Source organism: Periplaneta americana, chromosome 8, assembly GCF_040183065.1.
Source record: "Periplaneta americana isolate PAMFEO1 chromosome 8, P.americana_PAMFEO1_priV1, whole genome shotgun sequence".
NCBI lineage: Eukaryota > Metazoa > Arthropoda > Insecta > Blattodea > Blattidae > Periplaneta > Periplaneta americana.
Window position 1 is genome coordinate 163,797,710 of NC_091124.1, and position 17,455 is coordinate 163,815,164.

The following is a 17,455-nucleotide window of genomic DNA, read 5'->3' on the forward strand; positions in this document are numbered from 1 at the left end:
TCTGTGACTCTTCAGAATGAGTTTATTGAGCCGCCCTGTATATTTGTTCTTCTCAACAGAATGTCATCAAAGTCCAGCTTATATGCAGCAAAAGCTGACTCGCTTCAATTAAAAGAGTGACACTGCCGAGAGTAGCTCCTCGCAGCTTTAGTAGGAGCCAGACTCCTATGTTACTCCTGCAAATCGACAGGATTTGATGCTACAAAGGTCACTCTAAGGACAGGCGCAACTATCGCTCTAGGGTGGATATGCAGTGATCTCAGTAGATGGAAAACCTCTGTGAGCAACCGTGTAATGGAAATTCAAGTGCACACCACTCCATCCCTAAGGTGACACTGCCTGGGAAAGGATAACCAAGCTGATCATCTGACAATAGGGATCACAGCTTTCATTCTGCTCACATTAAGCGAATGGTGGAATGGAAGTACTTGGTTATGACACCACCACTCCCAATGGCTGAGCACACCACCTCAAAAGGACCTGACACTTCCAGAAGCAAGACAACATGAAGAATTCCTTACTTACTTACTGGCTTTTAAGGAACCCGGAGGTTCATTGCCGCCCTCACATAAGCCCGCCATTGGTCCCTATCCTGAGCAAGATTAATCCAGTCTCTACCATCATATCCCACCTCCCACAAATCCATTTTAATATTATCTTCCCATCTACGTCTCGGCCTCCCCAAAGGTCTTTTTCCCGCTGGCCTCCCAACTAACACTCTATATGCATTTCTGGATTCGCCCATACGTGCCACATGCCCTGCCCATCTCAAACGTCTGGATTTAATGTTCCTAATTATACCAGGTGAAGAATACAATGCGTGCAGCTCTGCATTGTGTAACTTTCTCCATTCTCCTGTAACTTCATCCCTCTTAGCCCCAAATATTTTCCTAAGAACCTTATTCTCAAACACCCTTAATCTCTGTTCCTCTCTCAAAGTGAGAGTCCAAGTTTCACAACCATACAGAACAACCAGTAATATAACTGTTTTATAAATTCTAACTTTCAGATTTTTTGACAGCAGACTAGATGACAAAAGCTTCTCAACCGAATAACAACAGGCATTTCCCATATTTATTCTGCATTTAATTTCCTCCCAAATGTCATTTATATTTGTTACTGTTGCTCCAAGATATTTGAATTTTTCCACCTTTTCGAAGGATAAATCTCCAATTTTTATAGTTCCATTTCGTACAATATTCTAGTCACGAGACACAATCATATACTTAGTCTTTTCGGGATTTACTTCCAACCCTATCACTTTACTTGCTTCAAGTAGAATTTCCGTGTTTTCCCTAATCGTTTGCGGATTTTCTGCTAACATATTCACATCATCCGCATAGACAAGAAGCTGATGTAACCCGTTCAATTCCAAACCCTCTCTGTTATCCTGAACTTTCCTAATGGCATATTCTAGAGCGAAGTTAAAAAGTAGAAGTGACAATGCATCTCCCTGCTTACATGAAGAATTCCTACATATTGAAATTGCACTTCCTGTAATCGATGCTACGAGATTCAGTTCTTATTGGAGACTGATACGAGTTGCTTCATAAAGAACACCAGAGACTCACAGAAAGTGAGAACGATTTGACAGCTAAAGAGTTGGAGATTGCAAGACTACAGTGCATTCGCATGGCCCAACAAGAAAGTTTTACTGTTGAGTATGTTGCACTTACAACAAACATAGACCTACCAACAAGCTCCAAAACTGCACGCTACAACCCCTATCTTGATGGCAGTCTCATTCGACTGGGAGGACAAGTACAATATAGCCTATTTTCTGAAGCTCCACAAAACCAAATCCTGGGTGCGCCCCTGGTCTGGCCTACATATCATTTGGCTGTGAGATTTTAAAACTGTATTGTCAAAAAGAAATTACTGCATTTTTTAAACATGGGTTTGAAACACAGCAAAATAAAACATAGCCCTTGTATGGCATGACATATTTTTATCATGGGAGTTTAAGATTATTGCAAAAAAAAAAAAAAGTGAAATGTAAAAGTAAAATGAACGGGAAACGCAACCTAGGACATCTGGAGATGAGCTGCACTGATCAATACAGAGTTTAGCCTTGGAACAGGTCTTGTGCCCAATCCTTGATTTGGCAGAAGAAGAAAATGTGACTGTAATTTTTTAACATAGTTTTATAACATAACAATGAGTGAAATGAAATACGAAGAGAAATGTATCATATGGAAATCAGAACATATACTCACCAGTTTCTGAGCCAGAATGGTCTTGTCTTTGCACGGCAGGTGCTCTTCCAACGCCAACACCACGCAGTTGGCAATGATGGTGAGCAGCACCGCATATTCAAACGGAGTGGCTATTGTTAAGGAATTATAACACAGAAATCTTTATCGAGAAAATTCATACTCACGGACATTGTTCAACATACTGGAACTGTTCTAATAAGCCCAATTCAAAAGACATTAAACCAATTAATACAAGGACTAACAAGTCAGCTGAACACAGATACTCAGAATTACCAACACCTACTAATTATTATTCCAATTTAAATTACTAGGATCATAAATAACCAGGCTGTTGATAATAGTGATCGTGAGTTGTCAAAAAGAAATGATATGGAAAACAACTAGGCCTAGTTTAAAAGAGTATGAGTAATAATATTGATATCTACTTCAATCTTGAGTTTTGGATGTCAGCCTTGACCTTAACTTTGGTCTCTAATCTTATCTCTATCGCTGCATCTACTCTATGTCTTTATTTAAGATAAGTATCTCCAAACACAGAGTAATTCACGAAGTTTTATACCAACATTGAGATCATTTTGAGAGAAGTTTCTGTGTACATCAATCAGATTCTCAATAACTAGGCTGCTGTAACAATTAGAATTTTAACAATAGCTACTGGTACTAATTGAATTACATTTCAGAAATCCCTCATGTCCAACCACTGTGATTTTTCAGTATATGGAAAACACTAAATTATTCTTCACACATAGTTCTAAAGGAGAATATTTTATTCTGTCTAAATTGGATGATAAGTACATTTTTTCTGCAAAGATTGAGGCTTCTTATTATTTTTAGTTTTGAGATATTATTTATTAAATATGTGGGAGATGAAAATACATTTTAGTAAGGGAGTTCATTTTATGCACTAAGAAGGCTACAGAGCTCAGTCCAATAGTACCTTCAGTTAGATTATTTATCTACGTAAGTGGACTAGGAGTACAAATTGCAATAAAATATTGATCTTTAGCAGAGTGAGGAAGCTAAAGCTCGAATTTAAAAAAAAAAGCCATCTTTGCAAATCTGGCTTTTCAGATAAAGCTAACTTAAATAATTTCAAGGGAAAAATTGTTCAAGGGCCGGGTATCGAACCCGGGACCTATGGCTGAGTGTGCCAATGCTCCACGGACTGAGCTACCCAGGAACTATACCCGATCCTGGAACAATTTTTCCCTTTAAATTATTCAAGCCAGCTTTACAGGGAGTTATACCTGAAAAGTCAGATTTGTATAATAACAGAAAACCACACATTTAAGTCACACAGTAAGAGTGCACTCAATGCTGGACTCTGGCATTCTGTCAACCCACCTGAGGTATGTGGATTGCAATTGAGCCAGGGTCTGGTATAGTCCCTGGGTAGCTCAGTCGGTAGAGCATTGGCACGCTCAGCCAAAGAACCCAGGTTCAATACCCGGCCATGGAACAATTTTTCCCTTGAAATTATTCAAATTGGCCATCTATTTGTCACTAATCATCTAGGCACTTCAGTAGGGAAAGCTGGTTCAGATGGGCAGTTCAGGATTAGATTTTTAGAGTCTAAATGTATGTTCCTGCAAACCATCAATGAAATTTCGAGCTTTGAGCACACAAGATTCTGTTTGCTATTAAAAAAAAAAAAAAAAAAAAAACTCCTTGAATTTTGAAATTGAAAATTTCTGTTTTATCTCTCTCGGGATTTCACTTCCTTGTGTTTCCACAGACAACTTTTTCCTCTAATGTGCTGGCCACCAAGATTTGAACTCGATAATGTCTTCTTTATTTAGTATTTGTACTGTGAAGGCATTTTTAGAACTAGAAGGGATCATTACCCTTGTGTAATCCATTAGCAATACACTGTATCAGTTTTTCTTATATTTCTTTTCACAACACTGAAGACCCTGCCACAAGACAGGTAGCTATGCCCTTTAAAGAGAAAAATCTGATGGAATGAATGACTGAATCAAATCTCCTTTCAGCTACCTACCAATGCCAACATGAACAGGCTGATACAATGATTTTTGTTTTGGACAGCACAGCGAACTGGCAAACTAAAGAAATGCTTAATGATTGGTCTGGCAGAGAGTCTTCAATGAATGGCCCATGGGCCACAGGTGGTCCTTGGAGCTCTTTGCCATAACCCTCCAGTCATTTTAAAAAAAACTACCTAACATTAAAATGCGATTAACGAATTTAATGACGAAAATATTGATGATAAATACGAGCAAATACAATGAATACTTGAATAATGAATGTTTAATGGAGAAAACATGGTCTCTCTAACTTTTTAAAAATATCAACGGGAAACTTGGCAATGTTTTTCCTTGACCAGCTTGTCAATGTAGCACCAATGTTGGAAGTCAATATGCGCAGAATATTCTTGTCCTGGACTTTACAAGCTTTATTCTAGAGAAGAACTGCTCACATAAGTAGTATGTGCTTCCTAACGAAGCACACATCTTTGAAATGTGCTGGCAAAAATTATTAGGGAATGCATCCTTAGAAATGTTGTTGTTGTTTAGTGCCTTGCATCTGGTAATGAAGCCATTAGCAGATCCTTAGAAATGTAGTTTTTGTAAAATGTAAGCAAGGGCACAGTGAATAATTGTTCTTTGAAGGAAGAGTTGTTCTGGAGATCAACCAGCACCATTTGTACTAAGACCGGCAATGAAAATAAATCTAAAGAAGACTGTTGGTTATGAAAATAACTAAATCTCTCTTGTACTCACTTCGTAACATGACATATTCATCAGGTGGCAAACAGTTGACTCAGTGAGAAGCTTAATATGAGTTAAGTCTTTTTTGCAAGTTGTGCCTCCCAAAGTCTGAGTTTGGTCACAAATGCTTTGATGTGACCAAACACAGTGCACACCAGTTAATCTTAGGATTGTATCTGCATATTTGGGTCATGCATATGCAGAGAGTTGTTGCTCACAAAGGCAAAGTCTGTTACCACTTTGCATCATTGAATTCTGCAATCGGCTTATCCTTGGTTTCCATGAAGTGCTGTAATTTCACTCTTTAGGTCAAAGACTATTTTAAGAACCTTTCCTCTGCTTAACCAATGCACATCACTATAATAAGCAATATCGCTTGATCCATTTTACATTCTGGGTCAGAAGCTCTTGGAATTGATGATGATTGAATCCTCTTGCCATTTTGGATTCATCACACGACTTGCAAAATCTCCCTGTATGGGTAGAGCAAAAGTGTTGAGTGTTTTCGTAAAAGATGAGTATTTTCTCTGGACGAAATGCATACTTGCGTTGTAGTATAGGCCTATGATCTGCGTACATTGGTAGCACTGAAAAATTTACATCACAGCACGAAAGATGACTCAGTTCCCAAAATGAAGAAACTAGCACACAAATAGTTCTGGTGAATTCCGAAGTGAAAATTGTTGAATTTATAAGGGATTTTTTTAAGATGAAGCTGAGAAGTTAAGGATTTTATAGGGATATATTTGGAAAAAGGAAAATTGATCGAAAATGTCCTAAATTATGTTTTAAATTAGAGGCACATCGTAATATAGTTTGTAGTGAAAGAAGGAAACATGGGGATACAAAACACATGATGTGATGTAATCTGAAAACACATGGGTAATTCCACAAGTGGACATGCACATGAAAATTTAAAATGCATGCAATCTATATGTAAAATATACCAAATTGCAGGTAAATATATGTAGTTTCATGTTCACAAGCGGGATTAACAATTATTTTATCAGGTTTTCATATTTTCACGAAAATTTTCACCCAAGTCACTAGTAGCCTGTTTCCTCATTGCATATATATAAATATATATATATTTTTTTGTTTTATATTTTTAGTTGGTTATTTAACGACGCTGTATCAACTACTAGGTTATTTAGTGTCGATGAGTTTGGTGACAGCGAGATGGTATTTGGCGAGATGAGGCCGAGGATTCGCCATAGATTACCTGGCATTCACCTTACGGTTGGGGAAAACCTCGGAAAAAAACCCAAGCAGGTAATCAGCCCAAGCAGGGATCGAACCTGCGCCCAATCGCAACTTCAGATCGGCAGGTAAGCGCCTTAACCGACTGAGTCATGCTGGTGGCTATATATATATATATATATATGCGTGTGTGTGTGTGTGTATTTTAAAAGGAACTCACTGAATATGAATTGACAAAGAATATTTATTTTTGTTTTGTTTACATTCCTTAGACATTAAAGGAACCAGAAAAGAATAACATATTTTTTTCATTGCAGAACATATAGGCTAGGCTATTTTATATTAATGACTAATTCAATAAGATGTTCCTTGAAAAGTAATTCCGTTATCAAAAAATATGTTTTTTCTCTTTATTACCTTAACAAGAAAAGTAAGAATAATGAATTACAGGATTTTCTATTTATATTATGGGACAAACGTGTAGGATTTTTATTGAAATTTTATTTTTATTTTTATTAGGTTAATGGTGGTAACAGAATTACAGTCAACAGTAACGGAATTACAAATCATAGTAACGGAATTACATTAGGCTTCTCAAAACTTTCTCATTACTCAAATCCACAGGGAAAACTTTACACCAAGGTTCTCAAATCTTTCTCCTTATTGAAATCTATACATAACACATTGTTCTACTTGATTTTTATGCTCTTTATCTTCCAAGTTGGCAGCATTTCGTAATATTCAAATTGGTTAGGCCTTATTAATGTAATTCTGTATCTCGCATATTATCTCCATGGTATCTTGCACATAGTTACAAGCAAATGTGTAATTTTAGGTCTTGTTTTGAGTGAAGACATTGCAATATAAGAATAATTTCAATTACAAATCTTTAACAAATTGCAGGCCTGAATACAAAATTTCAATTTCATGCAAATAAACTTATGTCTTTTGTTCATGCTCATGTTATTTACAGATTGATGTTCGAAATGCCTCTAACACCAAAAGAAAAAAATGAGAGTTTATAGGGAAAAGCTGAAAAGAGACAAAGTGAAATATATATAATAAAGCAAAATAAAAATACAGAATTCGGAAGAAGATTCGTATAGAGAAAATGTCTCAAAAAGAGGAAAAAAAATTAAAAAAATTAACAGGGAAATGGTCAGAAAACATAGAGAGCCAATAAAAAAAACTCAATGGAATCACATGGCAGTCCAAATAAATTATCACTTCAAGCTATAGGAAAAGCTAAACAAAGGATTTAAGAGACATCTTCCCAAATCACCAAGGAAGAGGAAAGTTATAATACAACTTCTAGCTGGTGAAGAAGGAATGATAAAAAAAGATAGTGCTGCGAGATGCAACTGCAATGAAAAATGATGTACCAATTGTACCAGAGCCTGAAGTTGACCGACAGGGAGATGTTCTGTCTTTCAATGTAGGCTAATTATCTTTAGTTAATTATAACAGGAAATGAGAGATCCTTAAGTCGGTTCCATATTATTACAGTCATTTTCAGTAAACATGTCATTGTTGTTAAGTTACAAAGCTTGAGATGTTGCCTTGCTATATTGATATTGATATTGATATTGATATTGATATTGATATTTATTTGTCATTCAACTTTACAATTCACAGTTATGGTGGACCTTCACATTTCTGTTTTTCGATCCACCATCCCTTTATACATATAACTCTTTTCTATTAAGGTATTCTTTGCCGAGAATTTCTTGATTGCTTTCTAATGTTCTGTTATGACTGAATTGCTATATGTCCTTCCCCCTCTATCCTCTTCTATTCTCTCCCTCCTACCTAGACTGTTTCCCTTCCATTTCCTAAATTTCCTATTTTATTACCCCTATCCATATATTTATTTCGATAATACTCCTACAGTTATAGTACCCCGCTACTACTCCCAATCCAAAACACTGAAAAACATCAAATATCTAATTCACTTAAATTACACTTCCAATTTCTCTCTCATTCCACTTCACATTTGTTCAGATATATACAGTACACATATATATATATTTTTTTTTTCCCCACTTTAATTCTCATTGTATTCATTGTGTGATAGCTTATCTTATTACACTCTTACCCTATCTTCTTACACTTAACACTTTCTTCTCTGTTCCTTTTTCTTACACTTTTGCCACCCCTAACTTTTCTGCACTCACTTTTTAGCACTCTTCTTCTTCGCTATAACCTCTCCAATGCCCTATCTATTCAGTCCTCACAATCACTAATATCTGGTAGTCGCTTCATTCCTACACTCGTTCTTCTCATGTCTTCTCTTGCCTTTCCTCCATTAGTCTTGTCTATGCTCCTGTCCTCAGACACTACCAGTTGTTTCCCTAATCCTTCGTCCGCAGTATTTTATATCTGCCTCACATTATTTTTGCCTTGCTATATGTAATTCCGTTACCAAGAAATGTAATTCCGTTACTGTACCCTTCATAAAACAAAGCATGTATGCCATTTGTAGATTTTTTTTAATCATATGATAAATAGTCTTCATTACACTAGATGGTAGGCCTATTACTTGTATGGCAAAACATTACATTTTAACACAGGATTGTAGATTCAAAGAATTTTTATGTTAAATATAAAGGTAAAAAATGCGTGTCTTTTTTTCTGTAATTCGTTTACCAGGATTTTGACCACATAATTATATAAAACAGTAAAAATGATTCAGAATTTCTTAAATAATCATAAGATAGTGAAAAAATTCTTTATGATCTTATGCTACTGGATATCAAAATAATTATTAATAAACTGTGCAAATTGAGCATTGAATGTGAAAAATACCCCTATTGTAATTTCGTTACCGTGGAATTGCCCACATATAGGCCTATATGTCTAACTTGCATTAATGGAATAAGCATTAAAAAATAGTGAAACAGATCAAATAATAATGAAAAAAACACAGTTTTTGTAATGTAACATTTTTTGTACATCCGCCATTACACTAAGCTTAGCTTATTATAGATCAGTACTGACAACATTACTAAACAAAAAATCATCACCCTTTGCCCAGCGCTTGAAAATCTTGTGCTCAATCGCTGTCATCTTCATCTTCACATAGACGGCCGGTATAGAGGGCCTTGACGTTTTCTAAGCTAAGCTAGCCTAGCCATAATAATAATAATAATAATAATTATTATTATTATTATTATTATGACAGTCTTATCTTGAAGACTTCAATCATATAGTCTACTAACATTTTTGATAAATCTTCACAATAGCATTACCAAAGGTAGGCAGACAACCAAAAAGAGCACATTCTTACACAATTTTCATTAACCTAACCAGTCCACACCTGTGGAGTAACAGTCAGCGCGTCTGGCTGCGAAACCAGGTGGCCCGGGTTCGAATCCCGGTCGGGACAAGTTATCTGGTTGAGGTTTTTTGCGGGGTTTTCCCTCAACCCAATACGAGCAAATGCTGGGCAACTTTCGGTGCTGGACACCGGACTCATTTCACCTTCATTTCATTCAGACGCTAAATAACCTAGATGTTGATACAGCGTCGTAAAATAACCCAATAAAATAAATAACCTAACCTGTCACTGATTCGTATATGCAAGGCATAACATGGTCAATGTTACTTATGTCCCGCCCACTATAGAGACATAGGCCAATTTTACACATATTTAGTATAACTTGTTGCTTCTTTGACAGGTTAGGTTTGGTTAGTTTAGGTTTTTGTTATAGCCTACCTTGCATATACGATTATAGCGCAACATTGGCAGTGATAAAAGTGAAATATTCGTTCAGTGGGCGTTGGATACTCTACATTCGCCATATTTTCGGATTCTTCCTGGAATTACGATCCACTTCCACTAGATGGCTACCGATACGAGTAGCAGGTCGGCAATACATGCAAACGAAATTATACTAAACGTGAGGAATGTTACTACAGGTGTGTAGTATTATGTGATAGGTTAGATTATGTGTGTAGTATTATTACTATGTTGGCGACAATGAAACCCACTGTTATATTAACGAAATATGACCGTATTCTTCATTCACGCACGACGACTTTCGTATATAAGGTACATATTTAGGGCAGGTTGGGTGGGCTTATTGCTGTCCCAGTGATCATATCAATTTCTACTAATCAATATTATAAATCTAAGGTATTTTATCAAGTTCCTATAGTGGCTGGGACTTAAGTAAGCCCTAACCTTCACCACACAATGTTAATGCACATAACTTATCTGCAAACATAACCTTGTTCTCATAGACAAATCTTTTATCTTTGTAGTTCACCTACCTGGTACTCTTGGTTTTTCAGTCCACTTTCTTTTATTTTTTTCACGTTTGTAAATAACACTTTTTATTTTCTTAACTACTTACTGATGACATGTTAATGATTAATTCTATTTGTCACAATTAAAACCACATTTGTTGTAGCACCGCCATCTTAAAGCGGGAAAACAAAGTACTGTACCAGTGTCGCCAACACGATTCTTCAAAAGTCGTTATAAAACAGTGCAATAAGCACTAAATTGTTATATTTTCAATGTAAAATGAGGTTATTTTGCCGCTGTATGAAAAATATTCGCTAAATCTCTACAGCAGCAATACAAATTTCACCAATTTTACCCGCTAAACGAACACTGAAAAACGCCAGATCTAGCAGGGAAACTGCTGAATTAGCAACACTGGAAAGAACAATGTAGCCAATTCAAAATATTTTCCTGTTAAGACGAAGTTAGAAATCAGTAAAATTATAAATTAATTATTAATTCATAAATAGTTATAAAATCCTTCAAAATGGACTGAATACAAATAAGTAAGTACATGTATTTGGCTCCCAACCCATGATGTTTCCCAGTCCGTATATATTAATAATAATAATAATAATAATAATAATAATAATAATAATAATAATAATAATAGTAATAATAATAATAATAATAATAATACTTTCTATAAGGAATCTGTTGTTTTTGTTAGTTATTCACAACATCTATTTTTTTTAGTTGATTTATATAGGCTAGGCTTGAACTTCTGTGATTACATCGTGTGTGAAAGACATGATGATGATGATGATGATGATGGATGATGATGATGATGTCAATTTACACCAGTGAAAGCCAAGTTTGGTTACTATACTATACACCAGGGGTCGTCAGCGCAGAGTACCCTGGGGCTAGCGTCTCTACCCGCAGAGAACACAGTGCACCATGGTGCACTCGTAGCTGCTACTGAGTATGTTCTCTACCTCTTCCAGCTGCACGATGGTGCAAAATTGAATTATTTTGATTTCTAGCGAGTTGAGTTTATATTTTTTGTTTTTACTTGTTTGCATAAGTTTTAATTAACAGTTTAATAAACATGTTGTTTGTCTCACAGGTCGCCAAGCAAGCCGTTAATGTATGGATGGTACCAGGAAACTATAGCACAATCTAATACATGTATATAGACTCCGACTATAGGCTGCAAGTACTCAAGGGCTCTGAAACCCACGGCGAAACATTGCGTCTCCATAGATACTAGTGTCGTGCAATTCAAGCTCTATGTTTGGTTCAAGTTTGTCGAGCGTGACAAGAACCGAAGTCTGCTTTGAATAAAGACGTTATATTTATATATCTAGATATACAATTGGCGCTGGTGTCGTGCACAAATTTGAAACCTCTCGCACAGGTACGTGCGATGCCACGCTATGGGAGCACAAATGATTGTTTCTATAAAGCATTCGGAGTTTAGAAAATACCATTGGGTATATAGGCGTTTTCTTAGCGGACATCCCTCTTCACTGTAATATAACTAAACTTATTTACGTATTTTCTGACGTATAATAAGTAAATCTAAAAACTGCAACTAAGCATTGCTTTAAATATATACGCCTTTTATTGTTCATAAATAGACTTATTAGTTTATTTCTATTTTCTGTGACCGAATACATGGAATATTTTTACTTATGTTATTTTATATACGTCAGAAAATACGTAAATAATTTATTTAAATTATATTACAAAGAGGAGGATGTCCGCTAAAAAAATGCTTATATACCCAATGGTACTTTCCAAACACCTAACGCACTGTAATAATAATCCTCAGTGTTTTGAGAATCAGAGGCGATATGACTCTTTAGAACTTTCAATTGCAGACATTGGTTGCAATTCTCTCATTCTTACATCATTCTCAATGACAGAATATTGTGAAAATGTGATTGTATGCATTGCTGGTTTAGTTATTAAATCATTAAGAAAATATGGTGTAATAAGCCTAAAGACTCAGTTTATGGTACGTACCAACAGTAAACAAAATATCTTTTTTTTTTTTTTAACGAAAGAATAGTGGGAGTCTTGTCATACTATCATCTGAGATTATAGAAATACTCATGCCGCTTAAGTAAAAGAGCGATTATACAGATGTTGGCAGAGGATAATGGCATATTACCACCCACTTTTACATCGTGTGAAAACAATGTGATCTAACAGTAGAACACTTGTACAATCTTTTTACAACTGTAGGAACATATTTAAAAATGGATCCCAGATTCTTCCCGAGAATCATATTTTAAACTTGCTAAAATGATCATAGAAGTACATAAAGATCTACTGGCGTAGCTCAGTCGACTAAGGTCTGCCGATCCGGAGTTGCACTCGGGCGCGGGTTCGATTCCCGCTTGGGCTGATTATCTGGTTTTTCCGATATCCCCAACCGTCAGGTAATCTATGGCGAATCCTTGGCCTCGTCTCGCCAAATACCATCTCGCTATCATCAATACCATTGATGCTAAATAATCTTAGTTGTTACAGCGTCGTTAAATAACCAAATAAAAGAAAGTACTACATAAAGAGCAGATGTCAGCATACAGCTTAAAGTTACCAATGCAACCCGACTTTACGTTAAAAAAAGTTGTAAGACAACATTTAAAGGAGTGAATAATAATAATAATAATAATAATAATAATAATAATAATAATAATAATAATAATATAATAATATAATAATAAAATAATAATAGGTTAATAATAAAATAATAATAATAATAATAATAATAATAATAATAATAATAATAATAATAATAATAATGAATCAATCGGCAAGATGTTCTGTACACTAGGCCTGAGTTCTATTATACAAGGTTAGTTAAAAATCCCGCACCATCTAAATAACTTTTCGAAGCATGTGGTTCAGTGACATGAAACCTGGTATGTGGGGATAACCATATACTGAGAACTCAATAATGTTATTACCGAGTTTTTTCTACTTCCGGTTTAACCGGAAGTAACTCCAACTCTCTTATTTTAAATGGAACACCCAATATATATTTTTTTTATTTTTGAATAAAGCTTATTAAGAGCTTTTCAAAAAGTACCCACACTTGATACTTCTGTACAAATTCAGTGTTGCTAAATAATAATAAAAAAAAACAAAAGTGTAGGTCTAACGAATAATACGAGTAAAACGCTTCTTTTGTTTACTGTTATTTGACTGTCCTTTATTTATATTCATGGAATATGGGTAAAACCGGTAAGCAACGGGTAAAACGCTTCTTTTCTTTGCTGTCATTTGATTGCCCATTGTTTATATCCATCGAAACATGTTTATTGATACAAACATCTTATTTAAGGAATTGAATATGACATTCTAGTGTGTCAAATAATTCTGTCTGATGTTGAGCGAAAGGGAAAGAATTCAAAATTTAATGATTTTTGGCTATGGAGACAGACAACGATCTCATCGAGAGGTGGCGAATTTATTTAATGGTATGCAGCCGGATCGCAATCCAGTTCCACGTACAACAGTGACAACGAACGTAAGGAAATTCACTGAAACTGGAAGTGTAAAGGACTTACCAAGATCAGGTCGCCCGAAAAGTTGTTGTTTTCTAATGCCAGACGTTTGACAATAAAGTCATTTGACCTCTTGCACTCCAATATTTTTCAAAGATATTATCATGACCAGCCACTGAAGCACAGAGGTCGCCCGAAAAGTGCAACTGATTATAATACTTCATTGGACGTTCTCCTCCGTATGCAAGAAAATGCATAAGTTCTACTACAAATTTGGCGTTAAAATCTAATATAAGCCAAAGTTCTGACATGAAAATCCTTACAAGCGCCAAGCAACACCCTTATAAAATGCAACTTTTGCAGGAACTTTCAAAGAACGAGGACAGAAGAGTGCAGTTTTATGAATTTTATTAACGATGGAGAGCATTAACAACAATCCGGTTTTTCTTAGACAAATTCTATTCTGAGATCAAGTCACATTCTGCCTGAATGGATTTGTCAACAGACCCAATTGCCGATATTGGTCAGACGTAAATCACAATGAATGGAGGAGAATCACACGCAGTAACTTAATGTTTGGGCTGGTATGATTGTTGGCCATATTATTGATTCTTTCTTCTTTAGAGAAACGCTAAATTCTAATAGATACTTGGATTTGCTCCAAAATCAAGTAGTACCGGCCATCGCAAACTTGTTTCCACATCCAGCCAATCATCGTCTATCCAGAGATGACATCTATTTCCAACAAGATGGAGCTCCAGCTCACTATGGACATAGTGTTCGTGAGCATTTAGATCAGGTTTTTCCACAACGATGGATTGGTAGGAGATGTCACATAGAGTGGCCAGCTATAATCTTTTCGCTGTAAGAAAAATCCTAATGTAAACAATAGCACGTGACTGAAGTGAGGCTTCATTGGCCGCTGTTTGGCGCCATAGATTCTCAGCACTTGTTCCCGCCTACTGTTGTACATTCTGTTTCATGTTAAACATTTCCCGTTACTCGTCAAGTAGGCCTAACCTCACTACTATGCATTCGTTTGCTTAGGAAACATTTACTTTATAATTACTGCAATTAAATTATTTTTAAGTCTTATGTCTTCACAATGGACAGTTGAGGGTGCAGAAGCCATACTACAGTAGCATGTGCTTACGTGAACAACTAGGAGCTCAGTGACGCCAGCTTGTTACAAGAACAGACTACCTCGGTATTACTGTTTGTATTCATCCATGTTCATAGTGCATAACAAAATATAAAAGCAGCTTTTCTTTTACATATCGTTTTACATATGAGTGAAGTTATATGTTTCATCGTATTTAACAACTAGAATTCAATTTTTTACTTTGAAATAATACAAGATTATGGTTTCCAAATACGAACTATATTTTCCTGCGTCATGTCAGTGTTTCGACTGGGAGCCAATCACGGGTATGACAGCCACGTGCTTATGTTTACATTAGGATTTTTCTTACAGCGAAAACAGTATAGATCCCCAGATTTGTCGCCTTTTGACTTCTTTTCGTGGGGTCATTTGAAATCAGTAGTATATCGAGAAAGACCCAACAACTTAGAAGATCTGGAGCATCGAATAATGGAAGTGGTGTAAGATATTTCTAAAGCCTGGTTAAATCATTCCTTAGATGGTTTCTATGATCGACTGACACATTGTCAAGCAGCTGAGGGCTACCGGTTTGAACACAGAATTTAGAAGGTGAGCTAGTTTCGTTTTATTTTTGTTAAGGAAGGAGTATTTTATTATTTTAATATTCGATACACTTTTTTGTTTTCTTGACTTAGCAACACTGAATTTGTACAGAAGTATCAAGTGTGGGTACTTTTTGAAAAGCTCTTAATGAGCACTATTCAAAAATAAAAAAATCTATTGAGTGTTCAATTTTAAATAAGAGAGTTGGCGTTACTTCCGGTTAACCGGAAGTAGAAAAAAACTAGGTAATACTATTATTGAATTCCTAGTATACGGTTATCCCCACATACCAAGTTTCATGTCACTGAACCACATGCTTCAAAAGTTATTTAGGTGGTGCGGGACTTTTAACTAGGCCTAACCCTGTATGACTAATTCATGCATGTGACGTTTATTTCATGCTACAGCTGTGACAATAAGCTAATGCATGGTAGGCTTACTTATATTTCAAACTAAAACATTACGTAAGTACATGTTTTTATTTTCAGGTGTATATTATGTGATATGGAAGCGGATAAATAATAATTGTTCGTTTCTCGTCCACATTAAAGGAAACGCGTTTACAATATAGGCCTAATGTAATGCCTTACACAGGCAGTATTTTGTTAATTAGAGTTAGTACTAATAATTTTCTTTTCGTCTGAACTAATTAGCCTACTACAAGATGCATTTGTATTTCTGTTCGCTCTATATGTTGTCAAATAACTATACAACATCTTGAGTTACGGTATCAAATTGTTACAGTTTTCTTCCGTTTCATATCAAACTAACGGTAACTAAGCTTGATTATGTTCATAACGTGGTCGCTTTAAATGTTAATAGGATTTTTTTTTTTCATTTATCCATTCAGATTGATTTATAAGAGACACCAAACATATATATTAAACATTCAACATTGCATAGTACAGCCGTCTGCTAGCCGGTGCTTCTACCGGCGGCGGACGCAAGCTTCAATTTGTCCCTACTTTAAACTTCTGCGCAGCCTCGGCTATAGGGGCTTGGCTTTGAAGAAGCGGATCTCTCACAGCAATCACAGATTGCTCGAACTTGTGCCTTGTATGATCTGTGACCTTGAAGTTCGCTGGCCTCTCCTATTCTCCCCTTCCATCCCTTCATGCTTTTAGCTGAGTAAGGATTTTAGAACAAATCTTGTGATGTTTTATTTAGATGTAAGAGCAGGTAATTTTTGTTACAAAAATATGATTAACATCGACAAAAATATACGTGTATATAGGTGTATCACTTTACATTTAAAAAATACATTATTGTTGTTACTATACCAATTACCGACAGAAAATAGCTATAATTACATTCTTCAGATAATATTAAAATAAATCATAGTTTCTTGGTAATAATACTGTGTGACTATACGGATGATGAAAGTATTAGCTTCGTGCATTACGGCACTATGTTCAATTCAAGTCAGTCGAGTATGACAAAGTTCGACATTCGTCGATGGTCGCTCTGCAGAAGGCCTGTCGTATTTGTTCTACCTTGTTATGAAAATACTCGCCCACTCCCACCATTTCATGTTTTGGAATAGATGTTTCGATTAGTTTTTCATATAAAATAAGACGAAGTTTATAAAGTATTGGTTGCCTCTCTCATGTTCGAACATTGGAGGGCACTATTTTAAACTGCTTAAGGATTGAGCATATATCTTGCGATTAGATTTTCATATGGAATAAGACGAAGTTTGTAATGTCTTGGTTTTCTCTCTCATGTTTGAACATTGCACAATACCACTTGGTATTATGAGCATACGCGTCTTTTTTAAATGTATTTTATTTGATTTATTTATAATAATAATAATAATGATTTATTTAACCTGGCAGAGTTAAGGCCATACGGCCTTC

General features: G+C 35.5%; 1 protein-coding gene across 28 annotated transcripts in view; it reads right to left on the reverse strand.

The window, feature by feature from the left end:
• Nucleotides 1–17,455, reverse strand: part of cac (calcium voltage-gated channel subunit cacophony) — a 1,051,854-nt gene that overhangs the window by 548,974 nt on the left and 485,425 nt on the right. For 27 of the 28 annotated variants that reach the window (XM_069834011.1, XM_069834005.1, XM_069834017.1 and 24 more), the window contains exon 3: nucleotides 2,217–2,322. In XM_069834011.1, coding sequence (XP_069690112.1) covers nucleotides 2,217–2,322 — 106 coding nt within the window. Of the gene's footprint in view, nucleotides 1–2,216; nucleotides 2,327–10,417; nucleotides 10,560–17,455 lie in introns of those variants that run through there. The other variant, XM_069834014.1, reaches the window with a different exon arrangement.